This window comes from Natrix helvetica (genome assembly GCF_964273705.1).
Source record: "Natrix helvetica genome assembly, chromosome: 2".
Taxonomy (NCBI): domain Eukaryota; kingdom Metazoa; phylum Chordata; class Lepidosauria; order Squamata; family Natricidae; genus Natrix; species Natrix helvetica.
The window spans coordinates 220,947,067-220,967,196 of NC_138552.1; the positions used below are offsets into that span (position 1 = coordinate 220,947,067).

Sequence of the window (20,130 nt, forward strand, 5' to 3'; positions counted from 1 at the left end):
AAAGCAAAGCAAAGAGACTTCCGTTGTCACATCTGGGAAGAAGTGGGAAATTTTACTGTTTGCTGTTTCTGAAGCACTTGATTAGATTAAATTAGGAATGTATATCAAAAAGAGCCCTCAGGTTTTCCTGAGCATGGTGAACTTAAACCAAAATTAACTATAGAATTTGAATGGGAAAAAGAGGGAGAAATTGTGTGGCATCGCAAAATCTCTCACCATCTGCAAATAACTGTTTTCTCTTGGCAAATTAACGTCATTCTTGTAGAGGGTAAGAACTCAATTTTTGTAACATGGAAATGTAACTATTTTGAACAGTTTTGCAGAGTATTACCCACTTCTCTCTACTTGTCCTATGTATGTCTTCAGGTAATTTATGATTACTCTCTTGAATTATATTACTGTTCTCTTTGGTAATGTAATGTACTATATGTTACTGTTCCTTTTTACTTCCCCAGGAGTTGATGCAAGCAATGACTTTCCATTTTGTTAAAAGTGGGATTAAAATAATTTTCCAAATCAAATCATTGGAATTTATGATATCGGATCATCGAAACTTTTATAGCAAAGATGGAGAACTGTAATGGTTCTTCACATGAACTTCAGTAACAGTTCTTAGCAGCTTGGGAGGACCAAAGTGATGGACTAAATCAAGAATAGACAACAAGCAGTCTCCAGAACGAACAAATGAATGGAAATGAAATCTCCATTAAACCAATACAATGATCTAAAGGGTTACACTTTGCAAGTCACTCTCTTGAGCCAGTCACTCTGTCTTGGCCCTAGGAAGAAGTAATGGCAACCACTTCTGAAAATCCTTGCTAAGAAAACCAAAATGACTTGTCCAGGCAGTCTCTGAGAATCGGTCACGATTGAATGGAAGTAAAAAATGGTTTTGTTATCCATTCTTGGCAAAAGTCACAAAACTGGAGTGTTATTGGAAAAAAGAAATAAGATTGCTCTACAAAATAAGATGGATGCAATTTTGCTAAACTGGAATGACATGGCACACTTTATGTTAGAATATTATGTATCTATTTTTCTGAGATAGAAAAAGAGGCTTGCCTGGAAATACTTTTCAGGAGGAAAATAAAGGTGAAAGTCATTTATTATTAGAGTGCATCTGGCTATTTACACTTACTTTAATCGTATTATTCTTCATTGCTTTTCCATCTACATGCATGCTTATATGCATGTATTTCTAGTCCCTTGAGTTGCAGGAGGAGATAATATTTCAGTAAACCTGATGGACTATGTTCTGTAACAAGCTTGAAGGGGGGATGGGGTCAGAGTTCCTGAGAGTAACTTTCTTCTAGGCTATTCTGCTTCTCTCTGCAAACCTGATGTCCTTTCCTCCCAGATGAGGTAGCAAATTCAGAGTTCTTCTGAAGGAGAACTTCAAAACGTCCAGGCAGGGAGGGGAAGGGGATGGATATGTCCCAAGCGAGGCAGTGCAGGGTCAGGTGACAAGGCGAGGGGATAAAAAGCAGAAGCCGTGCCCAGCTGCTGCCTTCAGCCAGAGCCCGGCTTACAGCCAGCAGCAGCAGCAGTCCAGGGGCAGGAAAGCTGAGTGAGAAAGTGAAGGCTAGCTCCCGCTGTCCGTTTTATTATCTCTTCTTCTATCTTCCCTTCCTGTACAGAGCCAAGTAAAGGGAGTGGGGGGGACCTTCCGCCTTTGGGCCAAGAAATATTACCATCCCCATTGTTGTAATCATCTTGAGAAGATCCTTCGTAAGTTACAGTGACCATCTACAGCAGTGAAAAAGGACCTGATCTCTAAGATGATGACCACTCAGATCAATTCCAACCTACACTACAGCTACGAATATGAAGAGGAGGAATACATGAACCAAGAGGACGAATGGGACAGGGATCTGCTCCTGGATCCAGCATGGGAGAAGCAGCAAAGGAAGGTCAGAAAAGCCCAGCGGAAGAAACCCATCTCCAGTTGAATGTGAATTTATGCTGATCGTCATATCACTCTCTAGAATACTCACTTGTTGAAAACCTGGAGGGGATGGGTGAGAAATAGAGGAGGAGGGGGGGGGGGCGGCAGTGAAAGATAGGATGATGGTGTTAGATTTTGGTGTTGTGTTATCATTTGAAGCACTGATAGTGTCTCACCGTGCATTTTGAATTGTGTTGCTTTCTTTATTTGTTAAGACTGGATTTCTGCCAAGACAGAATATATGGTATGCCTTCTCCAAATTTCCCCAAAGAATAGAATAAAGTAGATTATGTGTAGAGACAGATGACCCAGTCACCCAGTAATTTTCCACACTAATAGTGAACTAGAATTTGTGTGTCTCTACTACCTTACTCACTTCATCCTACTGGTGGTTACCTGTTTATATGTGTGCATACATTTGTTTGTCTTTAAGCAAGTACGGTTTTATAGGAAACACAGGTGCTTCTTCATAGATTGAGGATGTTAAAGGTAAAACGCAAAACAACTCCATACAGGTAGTTAATACATCGTGCTTGTCTCTTCTAACATGGCCCTGCATACCGTTTCTGGGTCTTTGTTGGTACTTGGGCACAAAGGAAGACCCTTATGAACACGATCCTGGAAATACTTTCTGAAATGCAGTTGATGGGATGAGAGTAAATGTGGAAGAAAGCCTTTGCTTCTCTAAATTTCATCAGAAGCTCACTAAGTCCTTATTGTTGATGCTCAAAACTTGGGCTTCTAACTTTATGCCTCACTGTGTACATGGCAAGAGTCCCATTAGGAATAGTTCGGGATTTTAGTCTATGTTGATGCTCAAAACTTGGGCTTCTAACGTTATGCCTCACTGTGTACATGGCAAGAGTCCCATTAGGAATAGTTCGGGATTTTAGTCCATGTTTAGGTTCAGTCCTTCAACTAAGATTATTCAGCACATTTATAAAGTTCTGTGAATTGGTCCAGTGATTAGGAATAAATGAAGCATCATCTTTTCTTGGTCAAAAGTTATATAATTTTTTTTTGCTACTTTAGCACTTCTTTTGAATAATGTTGTCTTTTATATTACTGCATGTCCAATGCAGGTAGATCAAAATATTTTAGTAATAATAGAATTATGCCAACTCTTCTAATCACACCATGTTTTTTTCTTTGTCCTCTGATTTAAGAAGGCTGGCCAGTACTCCAAGCTCAATATGGTGCATATTTATAGAGGAAGTTTTAATCAAATATATAGCTTGGAGTCAAACTACACAGTACATTCAATGCCGAAAAGGATTCTCTCTTTTCTTAAAAAAACCCTGCAGCCACAGGTCAATCCCAGCCCTGTTAAAGATGTAAAGGGGAGCGGTGTCAGTCCTTTTCTTTTTTGCCCTCTTAGTGATAATGAAGAGCTTTCTACTTAATGAAAATAAAAGTTGAGAGTGTTATTGGGATCATGACACTGAAGGAAAAAGTTATGCTGTTTATATATTACAGTCCTGATCATACTATCCGCAGCTACTGTCTTTGAAACATAGCATGATGTTGTTTGGGGTAATGATTTGGGCGTTGAGCTTGCAAGATGACACAATACAATAGACTCAATTTTATTCTTACTTTATGAAGGACGCTAAACTGAGTCTGAGTGTCTGAGCCAAGGTCACCTTTGAACTTTATAACTGAGGGCAGGCTGATCTGCAGTTTTTCCAGGTCTAGTTATCCATTGTGAAACTGTTTTGTGCTTGGTTAGAAATCCTCCATACACTTTCCCGAATATAGTAGTCCATTAAAGTTAACAAAAAAAAGCTATGAAAAAGGCTGTATTCACACACTGCATTAAGTCACTTTTTAAGCCCATGAGTATTGACTTTCATGATTCCCATAATGTGCTAAGTTATTAAGCTTATTAGACTGGTACATGAATTTGTCAGTTTAGCATGATAGACCAGGAGAACTTGTTCAAAGGACAACAAATCATGACTTTTGGGGGAGTATGTAAATGTAGCCATTTTCTGAACTTTTTCACAGCATTTCGAGTCTCAGCGGCTCAATGTTGACTCAGCCTTATATCCTTCCAAGGTCAGTAAAATGAGGACCCAGATTATTGGGGGCAATATGCTGACTCTGTAAACCGCTTAGAGAGGGCTGTAAAGCACTGTGAAGCAGTATATAAGTACTATTGCTATTGCTATTTTCTTTAGCCATTATTTATTTTGTGGAAAAGAGCAGATTTTTTTTCAATTGAGGCTTTGAATGGTTTGATTTCTAGTGGCATAACTGGCTTTATTTAGAATTCAGAAATTCTTTACTTTTTTTCTTAAAAATCTCACAAAAATGGAACAATCTTAACGGAGGCTACCAAAGAATTACCAAAGCATAACAGATGTTACAATACAGAATATATCCAATTTACATTATTACTATTTTTATTATGTGGTTAATCTTTGGTGAGATTCACAGCCTTTGGGGCTGGTTGGTAGCCTAACAGCTCGAGTCCTAACCAAGGACCTAGGAACTGTTAAGGTAACGTCGGAGGATGTAAGTTGTTCCAAGTAGGGTGTTTTTTTGTAGAGTCAGAATGTTCAAGTCAGGTAAATTTAGAATTTTCAAATAGCGAAGTAGCCCTTTAGATATTGCTCCAAGGGCTCCAATTACAATTGGGGATAACACATGATTTCTTTTTCCACAGTCGTTCAACCTCAATTTGCAAGTCCCGGTATTTTGTGATTTTTTTTCTTGCTGTTTATCTTCAATTCATGCATCACCAGGTATTGCAATGTTAATGAACCATACTTTTTTCTTTTCAATTATTGTTGTCAGGTGTGTTGTAGGCCAAGTGCCTGTCAGTCTGGATTCTGAAGTGCCACAAGATTTTGCCTTCCTCATTCTCTAAGACCTTCTCAACCTGATGGTCCCAGTGGTTTTTGCTGTACTCAAATCCAAACTTTTAGCACAATTTCCAGTGAATAATCTTAGCAACGCGGTCATGGCATTGTAGGTAGTCAGTTTGTGAAATTTTGCTGCACCTGCTGATCAAGTGGTCGACTGTCTCATCTTTCTCATTACAGAGGCAACATTTGCTGTTGGTGGTAACATGTTGAATTTTTGCCTTCATGCAGTTTGTGGCTAAAGCATGTTCTTGAGCTGCCAAAATAAAGCCTTCTGTTTCTTTTTTCAGTACTCCTGATCTTAACCAGTTCCAAGTTAGTTTTTGGCCAGCTTTGCCTTCAATACTTTTCAAGTATTGGCCATGCATAGCTTTGCTTTTCCAATTTTCAGCTCACTTCTCAATTACTTCTTTCTTATATTCAGCTTTTAACTTAGTTGTCTTCAAAAGGCCTCCTTTATTTACTTCTTTAATCATTGCTTCTTCATTTTTCTGGATGTAATCATTCAAGCTGTGTCTTTCTTCTTCCACAGTCTGCTTTACTTGTAGGAATCATCGACCACCCTCTGCTCTTGGTAGATACAATCGGTCAACATCACTTTTAGGGTGCAAAGCATGATTCACTGTCATAAGCTTCCTTGTTTTTCTGTCCAAATTGTCCAACTCCATCTGGGTCCAGTCAATTATTCCTGCAGAGTATCGAATTACAGGTATATCCCAGGTATTTATGGCTTTTATGATGTTTCCTCCACTCAGTTTGGACTTTAATATCTTGCGAATTCGTCTAAAGTACTTGGCTGAGGTTAATTCCTTGACTTTATTATGCATTAAGTCAGAGGCCTCTAAAATCCCCAAGTACTTGTAGCCTTCTTCTGGTTTTACTGCCTTTATCATTTCTTCATTCTCAAGTTGTATTCCATCATCTTCTAGGACCTTGCCTGCCTTGGTTGCCATTGTTGCACATTTGTCAATTCCAAACTGCATACCAATGTCTTGGCTAAATTCTTTTGTGCTTTCAATTAATAAATTCAGTTCAGCTTTTGTTTTACCAAACAGCTTCAAATCATCCATGTACACCAAGTGTGAAATTTTCAGTCCTTTCTTTACAAGTTCATATCCATAATTCACCTTCTTCAAAATGGTTGTCAGTGGTAGCATTGAGAGTATAAAAAGTAGGGGTGAAAGGGAATCACCCTGGAAAATGCCTCGTTTAATTTCAACTTCACCCAGTTCTTCTCCATTAGCCATAAGCTTCGTTTTCCAGAGAATTTTCCAGACCATTCCTTCAACAAATTCACTTGATTTGAGTGGCTGGTGGACTGCAACCTTCATAGCTTTACATTGTCCTCAGTCTTTAAGAAAGGGAAAAGGTTAACTGGATGGGTATATCTATAAATAACACCTGAGGGAAGGCAATCTCTTTTCTTGGCATGAGAAAAGTCTGTTATTTGGATTTCAGGAAGCAACATACTCTCCCAGTAGGACTGGTGGATTTGCAAATTCTGAGGGTGGCAGGCTTTTTTCTCCATGATGTTAAAAATAAGCTCCCCAAAGTACATTCCTGAAGTCCATATATACAATGATTTGCATGGTTGCTGAGCTTTGTTCAAACCAGTAATCTAATATTGAACAGCCAAACAAGCCCAGCAGTTGGCTAGCATACATGTACTATGAGACAATCTTGGAACAGGACAAAAATAAATGCCATTGTTTCTATTGTGGGCTGCCCTCGGCAGACTTGCCATTTCAGGATATGCCTGGTATGAGAACTGTCAACAGTTGTTGGTAAGACATGATGACGTCCTTAGGATTACAATGGCCATGACACCTAATTATAACTCCAGCTCATATTGTAGCACAGGGTTCCTGCAATCATTCAAACTCCTTGGTGCGGAATCCTTTGTTCCATAGATTTCCATAAATGTGGGTGTTATATAACAGAACTCTATTCGTCTATATATCATGTACTTAATCTTAAACAGGAGGACAATTCTGGGGAACTATCATTTTATTCAGTGCAAGAAGATGAGTTATGAAGAGCTGCAAATAGGATCAGATCTGATTTTTTAAAATGAGCATGGTGATTGAAAACGAATGTTAAGTTTAAAACTAAGTATGTTTAAGCCAATTGAAGCAGTGCTTTAAGTCTGCAATCATCAACACAACCATTCTTTTTCTTGTTGACTCAGTGAACCCCTTGAAATCTCTTTTATGGGGAGAATAACTATAGGACAAACAGAGGATCCAGAAGGGCCCCACACAGGCAGGCTCTAGTCTAATTACCATTGAAAAATGTGGTCTTCCTTTGTGACAGCATGCACTCTGGACATCATGTAAAACAAGCACCAGCAAAATATATCTATGCAGGTCTATGTGTTATGAAGAGGTGTTAGGAAGCTGCACCATGGGACAGAATTAAAATAAAAATGGTGGACATTGTCTGTATGTGATGACATTCTTAGATAGACTTGGGAAGGTTACAGGTTCATTTGGGTACTCCACTGGGGCTCTTGGTTTTCCTTGGAAATGTTTTGCTAGAATGACTGATAGAACTTGAAAAGTCAGTCAGTCAATAATGGAATTTACAAGGAAAGACACAGTGATAGGTTTCACATTTCATTACCACCGGTTCACTTCACACTCCCTCGCCCAATTTACGCACATGCGCACATGAAACGGGTGCGTGAGCGCCTTCCTCGCATGCGCCTGGCCTAAAAAATGTGTCCAAATAGGATGGCATAGAGCTGGGGCGGGTGGGCAGGCCCACCTGTGATTTCTGCTACCAGTTTGGGTGAACCGGACCGAACCGGCTGAATACCATCTCTGGAATGACAAGGAATTCTAGATGACATAAATTAACCTAGTATAAGTTGCAATCCCATGCTTATTTATTTGGGAGCATGAACAGAACTAACTGCTGAGATGACATTTTTAGAGCTGGACAGTTAACAGAGCTAAACTGCTATGTCCTCGCAAAAAAAGTGTACCTTCATCTTCAGCACAGTGTAATCTGCCTTTCAATTTGGGCATCTCTATTTAAAATCCCCCAAAGCTTGCTACAAAAATAGCCCACAATGGCAAGAAGAGAAAAGGGACATGCAGAATGCTGCCACAGACTAAAGATCAAATACAACATTAATTGTACCCATTGATGCAATGAATGTAAGAGGCATCTTATGTATGGAACAATGCAGTGAGCTTTGTTACAATAGTATAAAAATATTTCAAGAAAACACATTTACTTAAATCTCAACCTCTAGTAGATACTTTCTGTTGCTCCACATTGGGACCTCTAAAGGGAAATCAAATATAAATCTGCATATGCTGTCAAATTCATATTTCAAAACTATAAGGCATATTGGAGACTCCATAGGCAGGTAAGACCCAGAATGATATTGTTGTAGCATGATTTTGCTTTAGTGCAGGATGCAAAAAGGAGGCTGCCTCCATTTACGAAGATTTTTGTGAGGGCTAATCCTTCACCTAGGGCATGGCAACTTGATTGGGTCCTGATTGTAGGCAGAATAGCTTCCTTCAAAAATCCTTGCTTATCCTAGTCTGGATGTGACTAGGTAGGCTTGGCACAGTGCCTGTTTCTTCTACCGAAGAAAGCATTCGTGCTGGAGGCAGAGATGTTGGGCACCACACTAATGTTGAGGAAAGGATTAATTACCCAGCCCACACAGGGTGGGTAAATGAATATAAAAATATTTGTTCATCAGGATGAGGTTTACTGACCTGTTAAACACACAGGGAAGGCCAGATGGAAGTGATGACAGTTGGCATTTACTGTCACCAACTGCCAGAAGAGATTGATTCTTTTCTGAGAAAAATATCTAATGAATTTGTAGATAACTTCATTTGTTCTGTACAGGCTGGTTGTTGTTCCCTATAGTTTTTGGCTTCAGCTCCACCAGTGTGACAGATTTGATTACTTCGGTTCGTCTGTTTTTGTAAATCTTGGTTCTCATTTTGGGTCTGGATTTGGTACTTCTCTTAGACATTTGGTCCAGACTGTATCAGTCATTGAATAAATAAACTAAAATGGGGGTTAGGGTTAAGGCTTTAGAACAGGGGTGTCCAAACTTGGGAATTTTAAGACTGGTGGACTTCAACTCCCAGAATTCCCCAGCATGGGGAATTCTGGGAGTTGAAGTCCACCACTTAAAGTTCCCAAGTTTGGACACCCCTGTTTTAGAATGTTGCATGTATTATATACATCTAAAAGATGTGGGCTGCATAGTTACAGCCCCATGAAAATTTGACCTTCTGGTAGACAAACCTTATCTCAAAAAATGCTCCTTATTCTGCTTCACAGGCAGTGACTGGCAGTGAACAATCATTTTGCAGATGAAATTGCTAGGAAAATTACTTTGAAATACAGTAGGACTTAGGTAATGTACAGCCTCTTCAACTGCTTGGCCTAGCTTAACCAGCTGTCCAAAATTCAGTTGAGATAGAAAGTAATGTTTTAATAATTGGATGCAGTGCTAAGGTTTGCTGTTATCGTTGCAGAATATATAACATAAAGGAGGAAAATGAGAAATCCATGTCCCTTTTCAGTGGCATTAATAACTGTGAAATTGCTTCTCCAAAACTTTATACTGTAACGATATGTGTGCATGAAAAGAACAGAAGCAGAGGTCATGCTGCATATCAAGAGAAATATGCTGGTAGCTGGGGCATCATGAAGTAGTCTAGGTTAATTAAAAGTGTTATTCAGGTGCTGGGTCTCAAGGGAAATGCATTAGGGAACACAGCTCCAAATATAATTTTGCTAAAGGTTCTTACAAGGGCTATTATGTGAAGCTCTACTGTATTAATGCTGTCAACCTTCAGTTCTAAAGATTCTTTTTCTTTGTTATTCTGTGTAGGCTTCTAAATGCCATATAAGGAAAATGCGTAGTTCTACTGTAGCGGCAGAAGCTATGTATATACATTTCAGTCATTGCTGCCATGTACACTTCAACAGTTCCATTTATTTATGTACTTAAAATTAGAGGCTTAAAGAAAGTAAAAAGAAGAGACAAAAAACATGTATATTAAAAATAAAATAAAATAAAACAATAGCCATAAGTAACATACCCCAAAATAATCAAAAGAGATTCCACATCTAGGCCTAGGAAAACAGCGAGGTTTTCAAAGGTCTTTGGAATATCATCGAGATGAGAGTTATATAGGTCTCTGGTGGGATACTGTTCCATAGGGCAGATGCTGAGACAAATAAGGTTGACCCCTTTTTTATCTAACTCTGCCTGATCTTACTGGATGGGCAGAAACTAGCCAAGATAGGAAGTCCTACAAATAACCAGGGTCTACGCCATGAAGGGCTTTATAGGTGGCCAGCTTTAATTCCACCCCCCCTTTTACGCTCATGAGGATGGTCTCTGCTATTATGCCTTAGACCAGTGATGGCAAACCTTTTCAGCACCAAGTGCCCAAAACAGAACACATGTGCATGTGCTGGAGTACCGAAAACCAGCTGGCCAGTGTGTGCATACCATTTTTTTGGCCCGAAAAATAGCCTGAAAAATGGTTTGTGGCCATTTTCAGGCTGTTTTTCAGGCCATTTTTTGGCTTTTTTTTTTTTTTTTTTTTGGCTGTTTCTGGTGCTCCAGCACCGGCGAAGACCAGTTGGCCAGCGTGTCAGAAACCAGAAGAGCAGCTGGCGATGGCAGTGCACATGCCCACAGAGAGTGCTCTGCGTGCTACCTCTGGCACGAATGCCATAGGTTCGCCATTATGGTCTTAGACTATCTAACAGAATAACAGATGGACGGGACTTTGGAGATCTTCTAGTCCAGCCCCCTGCTCAGGCAGGAAACCCTATACCATTTGCGAGACATGGTTGTTCAATCCCTTCTTAAAAACCTCCATTGTTGGAGTACCCACAACTTCTGAAGGCAAGTCCTGCGAGACCACCTACTGCCACCAGTAGCCTCCCACCGTCCAGTACGATCCCACAGAGTTGGCCTCCTCAGGGTGCCGCCGGCCAGACAGTGTCCGCTGGTGACCCCCAGGAGGAGAGCCTTCTCTGTGGGAGCACCTTCCCTCTAGAATGAGCTGCCCCCGGAGCTTCGCATAATCCCTGACCTCCGGTCCTTCTGACGCACCCTAAAAAGTTGGCTTTTCCAGCAAGCCGGCCTGGCCTGTTAATTTTAACTTATTTTAAATGTATTGTCTTTTAAATTCGGTTTGTTTTTTTGGATATGGATTTAATTTTTTTTTAAACTTTTGGGATGTGTGTTTTTTAAAGTTGTACGCTGCCCTGAGTCCTTTTGGAGAAGGGCAGCATATAAATCCAAATAAACAAACAAACAAGTCATTCCACTGATTAATTGTTCATACTGTCAGGAAATGTCTCCTTAGTTCTCACCTTGATTACTTTCCACCCATTGCTGCTTAATCTGCCTTCAGATGCTTGGGAGAAGCTTCCCTCTTCTTTGTGGCAGCCCCTTAGATATTGGAATACTGCTATCATGCCACCTCTAGTCTTTCTTTTCACTAAAGTAGACATACCCAATTCCTGCAACCATTCTACATATATTTTAGTCTCCAGTCCCCTAATCAGCTTTGTTACTTAGGGGACTGGAGGCTAAAACATTTGAAGAACAGTTGCAGGAATTGGGTATGTTTACTTTAATGAAAAGAAGAAATAAAGGTGACAACTACGTTAGGTCTGGCATGAACACTCAGGTATTTGTATATTCTTCCGAAGAAATCTGTCTAGCTAAATTTCCTGGGGCTAAGCAAGATAATTTTCTAGATATAGTCAGCTTTTATGCTTAGCTTCCCTTCAGTAGCAGCTGCATAAACCTGATTCTTCTTTACAGAATTCCAGTTGTGCTGGCTTCAGAATGCTAGGAACGTACAGGATATTCTATTAATAGTTTACAAGCATGCTCCTGAGACTAGCTAGAATTCCAGTGTTTCATATTAAGATTTTTGCAGTGAATGTTGTTTGTTCACTGCTCCTAGCAGTTCAGAAGTAGTACTTCTAATTAGGATTGTTATAGGAGCAGAGTATAATTCTCTTCTCTTTTAGCAAGCCCTGCTTCTCTATTGCCACTGCAGTAAACAACAGTGTTCTCTTCTCTGTCATTCAGTTGCAGCTTGTTCTGTTGGGTGGTGGAAATTATTTAGATTCTGGAGGGAAGAGAAGCAAAAATTCTGGAATAGCAATGGGTATGAAAGTGTGCCGTTTCCTATGTGAAAAATTCTACAAGAAGTTTTCTCTCTCAAAGGGGACTCTCCTTAATATTGCAGCCAATACTCTCTCCTGGAGATTCTTCGCTGTCTGCCACCTGTGGTCATACTTGGCAACTGTAGAGTTCTACCTAAGGAAATACTGACTAATTACTCTAGAGAGAAAAAGCATCTGACCAAATGCCCAATTTTCTTATAAACTGGAATATAAGTGAAATGTGATACATGTATTGGGAAAAGCATGGGTAGATGCACCAGTAAGAGAAAAGGATTCTGCATTTCCCTGAACCAAATTGATGCGTAAGTAAAAGTAAATTAAGTAGCTTTTGTAGCCATCTTAAAAAATCATGACACAGTGACCTATGTAAAATCAGCATAGCCAGAACATTACAGGGGGGTTTACAAATGTCATTTGTTACTCCTATAAAACTGAGATGCTTATCTGTAAAAAAAAAAAAAAAAGAGTTTTTTCCCCTCTCCCTTGTCTTTGTTTTGATAAAGTATCTACACTTAATCAGTTCCAAAATGGAACTAGAATAGGAAATAGAAAGTAGCAGCCCTTTGAATATCTCAATATATTAAATTCCTTTGTAATATTTTTCTTGGTTGGTTTGGGAGTACTCTCGACCTGACATTTTAGCTCTATGGACAACTGTCTGTTAAATGACTAATATGGTACTAGAGAGAATCAACAGCCAAAAAGCCACATACAACAGGCACTATAAATACCACACACACAGAGAGAGAACAGCACATGCTCTGCTAGAAAGAATTTCCCGGAAGATGGGTTCCAGCACAAGACTGAAAGCTTGGGAGACTAAACCTCTGGACCGACCTAGATTGGATCCTGCAACATTATGCTGGGACACACGTATATTCACTGTCATTCATGAGCCACAATCTCTTTGCAATAGAACTGTGTTGCCTGATTTGCATTGTAGCCTGACAGCATTTAGCTAAATCTCTCTCTTTCTCTCTGATACCAGGTGATAAGCAGAAGATTTGACAAGTTCCTGGCAGATTATAACAAGACTTTTTGAGTTATGCATTGGGTATGCTGAGTGGGTGCTTGGGTTTAATTTACTATATGATAGAGCATTTTTCCTCAGCTTGAATCCCTGAACATGTAATGGAGTCTTGCCCTCTTCTTCATGCTAGCAGGAAGTAATCCTTGATGTAATCCAGCCCATATGGAAACTACAATGTTTGAGAAGAGTTGGGCAGCATGCAAGTTTAACTAATAACAATCTAACACCCCAGGCTTAGCAACTGTTGATAAGAAAGACAAAAAATTCCTCTGGATAGTGAACATTGCAATACCTGGAGACAGCAGAGCAGAAGAAAAAGAACTAGGGGGGAAAAGCAGAATGTAAAGTCCTGCAAATAGAAGAAAAATGACTGTGGCTAAAGAAATAAAGATAGTAATAGGGACCTTGGGTGCAATCCCAAAACAACTGGAGCACCACTTGAATACCATTGGCACTGACAAAATCATCAGTCAATTGCAAAAGGCAGCTTTACTTAGAACAGCTTACATCCTGCAACAATACCTATATCACCATCAAAGCATCTGCCTATCTTAGGTCTTTGGGAAGGATTTGATTGATTGATTAAAATGCGAAATCCAGTCTAAACATCTGGCTGATTATGCAACCAATCATCAAAATCATCGTCATTGTTTTATATTAGCTGGTGGCGGTTAGAAATATAAGGATACTAGCTAGGGATGTTAAAAGCATTCACTTAAAATGTCTTAATATCCACCAAATAGTGTGAATGCTTAAGGCAGGAAGTCATGAGCGTCTGCAAGGAGGCAAGTGAGGTGTTGTGTGTTGAAACATTATCAAACAAATAATGCCAAGAATGTAATTAATTTGCATCAGTGTGTGATACCATTGACATAATTTGTATCCATTTGTGTGATGATACCATGATAAATGAGATATTATTGTGGCTTGTATGTGATTTCTACACAGGAGGTCTTTGACCAACCGATATACCTGTGATGACAAACTTGTGGCATGCCTCTCCCTCTCTGTGGGCAAACAAGTTGTCACTCTAGTTCAGCTCCACCACACATGGGCATGCGCCTCCCGCCAGCCAGCTGGTCGTCGCTTCTCTGGCGCACATGCGTGGGGCAGGGCGCGTGCGAGGAGCATTTTGGGGGTTCAGGTGCATGCGCATTTGTGCATGCTCCTGCTTTGGACACTCACTCCAGAAAAGGTTAGCCAACACTGCCATATACTTTCCACTAAAGTTTTCGCTATCACCATTGTGGCCCTTGTGGAGAGTCTAATTCAAGTTCCCATTGTCCCAGCAGCAGCAAATAATTAAATAAGTGTTTAGTCTGCAATACTTCAAGAGCAGAAATATTGCCTCTAGGAAAGACATCTGGATGTCTGGATCAATTAAGTAACAACTGCCCATCTGTCCTGTTGTAGACAAAAATAGCAAATTCGAGCTTTTCCCTATGCCTTTGTCACTTACTACCACCATACATTATTAACAGTTCCTAAAATATGCTCAGATGTATTTTTATTTATTTAATAGAAAAAAAAACACAGGGAAACCTTAGAATTGGAAAATTGGAGCTGTAAAGCATTTAATTGTCACACAGTGACACATATTGATGTTTTTTCAAGATTCCCCCAGCTGCTATCTGATCTCTTGCTCAATGTGTTGAACGGTGAACAATAAATGGTCTATTAAATATAGGCTCTTTTCCAGTCCCAAGGGATATGTAGGCTATTACTGATATATGTTGCTTGTAGCTTGACTGCTCAGAAATGAGTATATTTTGAATTCTACCTCAATGATATTAATAGGAAAAATTAATCAGAGGCAGCACCTTGTTCTTTCAACACATGGAAACTGAATCAAGACACAAAGCGAGAGGCTACCTACGATGGAATGGGGACTGCATCTGCTTATGTGGCTTTGATGGGTATCCCAGGAAGGAACAATTTTAAAGGATCATAATGTATAAAAATATCATTAAGGATGCAGTCCTAGGCATATCTTCTAAAAAAATAGAATCCTACTAGGTTTATCCCTGCCCATTCTAAATGAATTCAAAATGTTTTATTTCTGTAGGTATGTATACATTTGCTCTGTAAATGTGACATATTTAGACTTTTCCATGACCCCCATGGCAATGATATCCCACCATCTAACCCAGGGGTGTCAAACTCAATTTCATTGAGGGCCGCATCAGGGTTGTGTTTGACCTTGGTGGGACCCGGGGGCATGGATAGGGTCAGTGTGGCCAGCTCAACATCACTCCTGTTGGGGGCGGCTAAGGTAGCCCAAGTGCTGTCAATGAAAACGGGCTCCCGAGCTCCATTTTCGGCTACCATGGTCTCCAGCAAACCTCTGCCAGTGAAAATGGAGCTTGGGAGGGTTGTGTGGGGAGATCCTTTGCTGTTTCCAGGGTGGTCCCGCCGGCCAAATCTAAGTACCCTGTGGTCCCCAGGCCTTGAATTTGACAGCCCTGCTCTAACCTATTAAGTAATTACATTTACAATTCACAGTGAAAGAGGAATTAGAGATAAAACAAAGAATAAAAAAGTTTGGACAGATAACATGTAGCACAGATAATTTTCTTCTCTTTCTCTAGGGGTTTATGGTGATTGCCATAGTACTATGGGCAAAGTAATAGTAGTTTTCTGAGTTGTGTAAGATACTAGAGGCATAATTATATGCAATCTGTACTATGCATAATATTATATTTATTACTGTGTACAGAATAGAAAAATTCTGGGACTTAACTTGATTCCGACGTATCATAAAGTCAAATCCATTTTCACAGTGGTTAACTTCTCAGACAAAATGTCTCAAGCCAGTAGTATCCCATGCCTTGTCCCCATAGTGTGAAAAATGCACCAGATTTTTGCTGTCAAGATAGTTGTGATAAGAATTGGAGCATTAATGAGCAACCTTTACAAAGCTCTTGGAGTGAAACATTGTGTAAACTATCCAACACTTTATCTATGCTAGTTGAGTCAGAAATCACTGTACTGAAGATGAGGGTAAAAAACAGATTTATTGGAAGTGAGGACAGTGCCATAAATAAAATATACTAGCAACTTCATAGTTTTGCCACTGATCTAGGGATGGGGTGGGGTGAGAGGAGCAACAGCCATAATGTTACTTATTCTTCTGTATATTCAAGTAGCTGCATATTTAAATGTCAATTCTAAGTTAAAATACAGTATGATTACAAAACAAAACACAGAACTCCTTAAGTATCTTTGCAGAGGTAAGTAAAATAATGCTCTGGTAGTTTACAGAAGGGATTTATAATCTCAGCACATCTGGAAGCTAGCAGATGGAGAAAGCTGCTTTCATTATAATCTAGCACATGGTTACAGGGACTGTTTACAGAGGCTGCAAGACACTAATTAATTAATAGTTCTTCTTATCAGTCTAGTTTAGATGTTCTTATTTTCAGATACCTTTCTCCTTTTCATGTAGAAATTGGGCTCTTATGGCATTGCTGTTTTCCCCCAACCCAGTGGAATGATAATTGATATGTAACTTCATCCCGATGATGCTTTGATGTGTGAAATGTACAGGAAGCCCTCGATTTACGACCACAACAGAGTCCAAAATTTCTGTTACTAAGTAAAACATTTCTTACATGAATTTTGCCCCATTTTACAACCTTTCTTGCCACAGTGGTTAAGTGAATCACTGCTATTGTTAAATTAGTAACATGGTTGTTAAGTAAATCTGGTTTCCCCATTGATTTTGCTTGTTAGAAGGTTGCAAAAGGAGATCACAAGACCCCCAAGTCACTGCAACTGTCATAAATATGAGTCAGTTGCCAAGCATCTGAATTTTGATCATGTGGCCACCCAGCTGATGCAATAGTCGTAAGTGTGAAAAATGGTCATAAGTCACTTTTTTCAGGGGCATTGTAACTCCGAAAGTCACTAAATGAACTGTTATATGACAAGGACTACCTGTATACGCAATAAAATATACATCATTCTTACTGAAGATGACACTAGCCAATACAGTTTAAGTGTATTGACATGCTACTTTTGTTATTTTACACGTTATAGTCAGTATATGTCAGCCACCCTTCACTAGATTGAATTCTGGCTGTAAAGGTGAGAAATAAATGCATTTGTCCCATTGGTGGGCCTGGCGGCGTCCACTTAAATGCCGCAGTGTGTGCAAACATATGAGCAGCGCGCATGTGTCTTACCACTTCCGCGAGCCTCTGCGATGCTCCAGCTGCTCAGTGGAGCGGAACGCAGGTGCTGTACGTGCCGTGCGCGGAAGCGGAAGTGCCGAAGACTTAAAAGACCAGTAAGGAGCTTGGGCGGGCGGGCGAGCCCTCCGGAGCACCGTACCGGAACGGTATCCGGTGCTCCGGGCAGGCTCCGGTATGCCCGTGCCGGGGCATATCGCCTGCAACCCACCACTGATTTGTCCTCCATAAAAGTAGTGAACATGCATTTATTAAACGGCATTATATTTAAAAGCTGGAGTAAGGTAGAGGTTTTTCCAAACTGTAAGAGTCTGTGAGAATTTCTATGCAAGACAGTTATTCACCCTGCTGGTTAGGCAGTCTGAGAGAGAGTGCTAAACTGGGGGAAACTGAGGTGGTTTAAGGGCACTGAGCTGTTTTGAAAGCACCTCCAGTGTTTCTATGACTTCAGAAATGTTGGAGATCTGAGCTCATTGTGGCTTTCTTTCCCCACCAGAGGGCAATCTTCCTTCATCGTCTCTTCTGACTCCTGAGCTTTACAATTTGTAAGAGGAATGGTAGCTTGCTGGCTCTTCAGCTCCTCCTCCACACTTCATTGTGTGTAGAAATAAGGAGAGGATTTTAATTGCTTTTTGTTATGTTATTGGATCTGCAACAGCTTTAGCTATTCATTCCTTATTGTCAGCATTCCAGATTGTCAGAGACAAAGGTCCCTTGAGGTTCATTCTGAGAGTTTGAGGAGTGAAGGTGATGGATGTAGGGAAGTGCTCTTTGAGAATCGGGAATATGTAACACAGGGTACATATAGTCAGAGGTGGGTTGCTAGCGGTTCGCATCAGTTCGCCCGAACTGGTAGTAGAAATTGCAACCGGGTCGCCAAACCGGTAGGGACAGCAGGCTCACCATGCCTCCAAACCAGTTCTCCGGTTGCCGATGCCATTGCAGGCATGTTTTTTAGTTATTTTATAATGATCTGCGCATGTGCTGAACAATTGTTAGGCAACTGCGTATGCGCAAACAACATAGTAACAGGCAGTAATGCCAGCAGCAACTCACCTCTGCATACAGCAGGGGTGTCCAAACTTGGCAACTTTAAGACTTGTGGACTTCAACTCCCAGAATTCCCCAGCCAGCAGAGCTGGCTGGGGAATTCTGGGAGTTGAAGTCCACAAATCTTAAAGTTGCCAAGTTTGGACAGCCCTGGCATACAGTATATATACCAAGATGAATAAGAACTACCCTATTAAAATCCTGTAAATGCTGCCCCTTGTTCTTTAGTAAATACAAAACAGACATGATGTACATTTGTCATAAAGTGAGCCATTTTCTAGAATCGTAGTATTTCAATTTCTAGAATTGTAGTATTTCAATTGACTCAGGATGTCAATGCCTGAAGCTGAGCATCTGTAGCTTATTATTAAAATGAATAGCTTTTTAAATCAGGTCCTTCATTGCATTGGCAGACATTTACAGCGTGGTGCAATTCCCATCTGCGGAAAGCTGGAACCCAGATTGAGAACATTGAAGACGATTTCAGAAATGGACTGAAACTGATGCTACTCTTGGAAGTCATTTCAGGTTTGTTTAAAGATAGCACCTTGTCAAGATATATTCCCAACTCATGGTTTTTTTGATGTCATGACAGTTCTGACTCCAAAAGTTGTTGCTGGTTGAGAAGCAACATTTATTATTAATCACAGCTCTATTAATAGTATCCCCCCCCCAAAAAAAACCTATGTAAGTTTGAAAAGAGAAAAAGTAAAGAAAGGGAAAGCAAATACCAAAATTGCAGAATAATAATATAATATAATATAATATAATATAATATAATATAATATAATATAATATAATATAATATAATATAATATAATAATATAATATAATATAATATAATATAATTAATATAATTAATATAATATAATATAATATAATATAATATAATATAATATAATATAATATAATAATCTAATCATATATATATATATCTCAACCTTACACGGGAAAAGACCCGAATACAACAAAACCAGCATACCTACACCCGTGAAAATCTACGAAAACACACACACACACACACACACACACATTATATATATATATATATATATATATATATATATATATATATATATATATATATATATATATATATATATATATATATATATATATATATATATATAATTGGATTTATATGCCGCCCTTCTCCCAAGGACTCAGGGCGGCGTACAGCATTAAAAAACACATAGTACAAAAATTAAAAGGAAATTAGAAACAGTCCAAAAAACAAACCCAATTTATATAACACTCACATTTTAAAAATTAAATAAAATTAACAGGCCAGGCCGGTAATATATATATAATAATAATAATAATAATAATAATAATAATAATAATAATAATAATAATAATAATAATAATAATAATAATATAATCACAATGCTTGTGCAGTTTCTTGGTCCAATGGACCGCTCTCACTTTTGCTTACTCTTTGTAGTATCTGGGATTGCACTCAGTATTTTTAAATACAATTTTAATATATGTTAAAATCATTTGTTGAAAAATCTTCATTATTAGTTTATAACTAAATACTAGTATTAATTGTATAACTATACTACTGCTCTATGAAAGACTTCAAAAAAAAAGTAACCTTACCTGTTGCATAAAAAAGTATGTAATGAGATGAAAAAGAAAAGATTGCATACTTAAACTTCTAAGCAGAAGAAGAACCCAAATGATTAAAAAAAATCAAAAAATCCAGATAACTTAAAAACCCATACAATTAAAGAATTAAACCAACTTAAAAACTTAGAAGTACTACTTATCTAAACTGTATCTAATTCTAAATATTTATCTTAAAATATAGACACACAAACATATATTTCAGTTTAAAACATA

At 39.0% G+C, this 20,130-nt stretch overlaps 1 protein-coding gene across 1 annotated transcript in view; it reads left to right on the forward strand.

Moving 5' to 3' along the window:
- The first annotated feature begins 1,521 nt into the window (after nucleotides 1–1,521).
- ACTN2 (actinin alpha 2) overlaps nucleotides 1,522–20,130 on the forward strand; it is a 71,748-nt gene continuing 53,139 nt past the window's right edge. Inside the window, exons 1-2 of the mRNA XM_081944207.1 lie at nucleotides 1,522–1,910; nucleotides 18,699–18,813. Of these exons, the coding sequence (XP_081800333.1) occupies nucleotides 1,779–1,910; nucleotides 18,699–18,813 (247 nt within the window). The 5' untranslated portion in view covers nucleotides 1,522–1,778. The remainder of the gene's footprint in view (nucleotides 1,911–18,698; nucleotides 18,814–20,130) is intronic.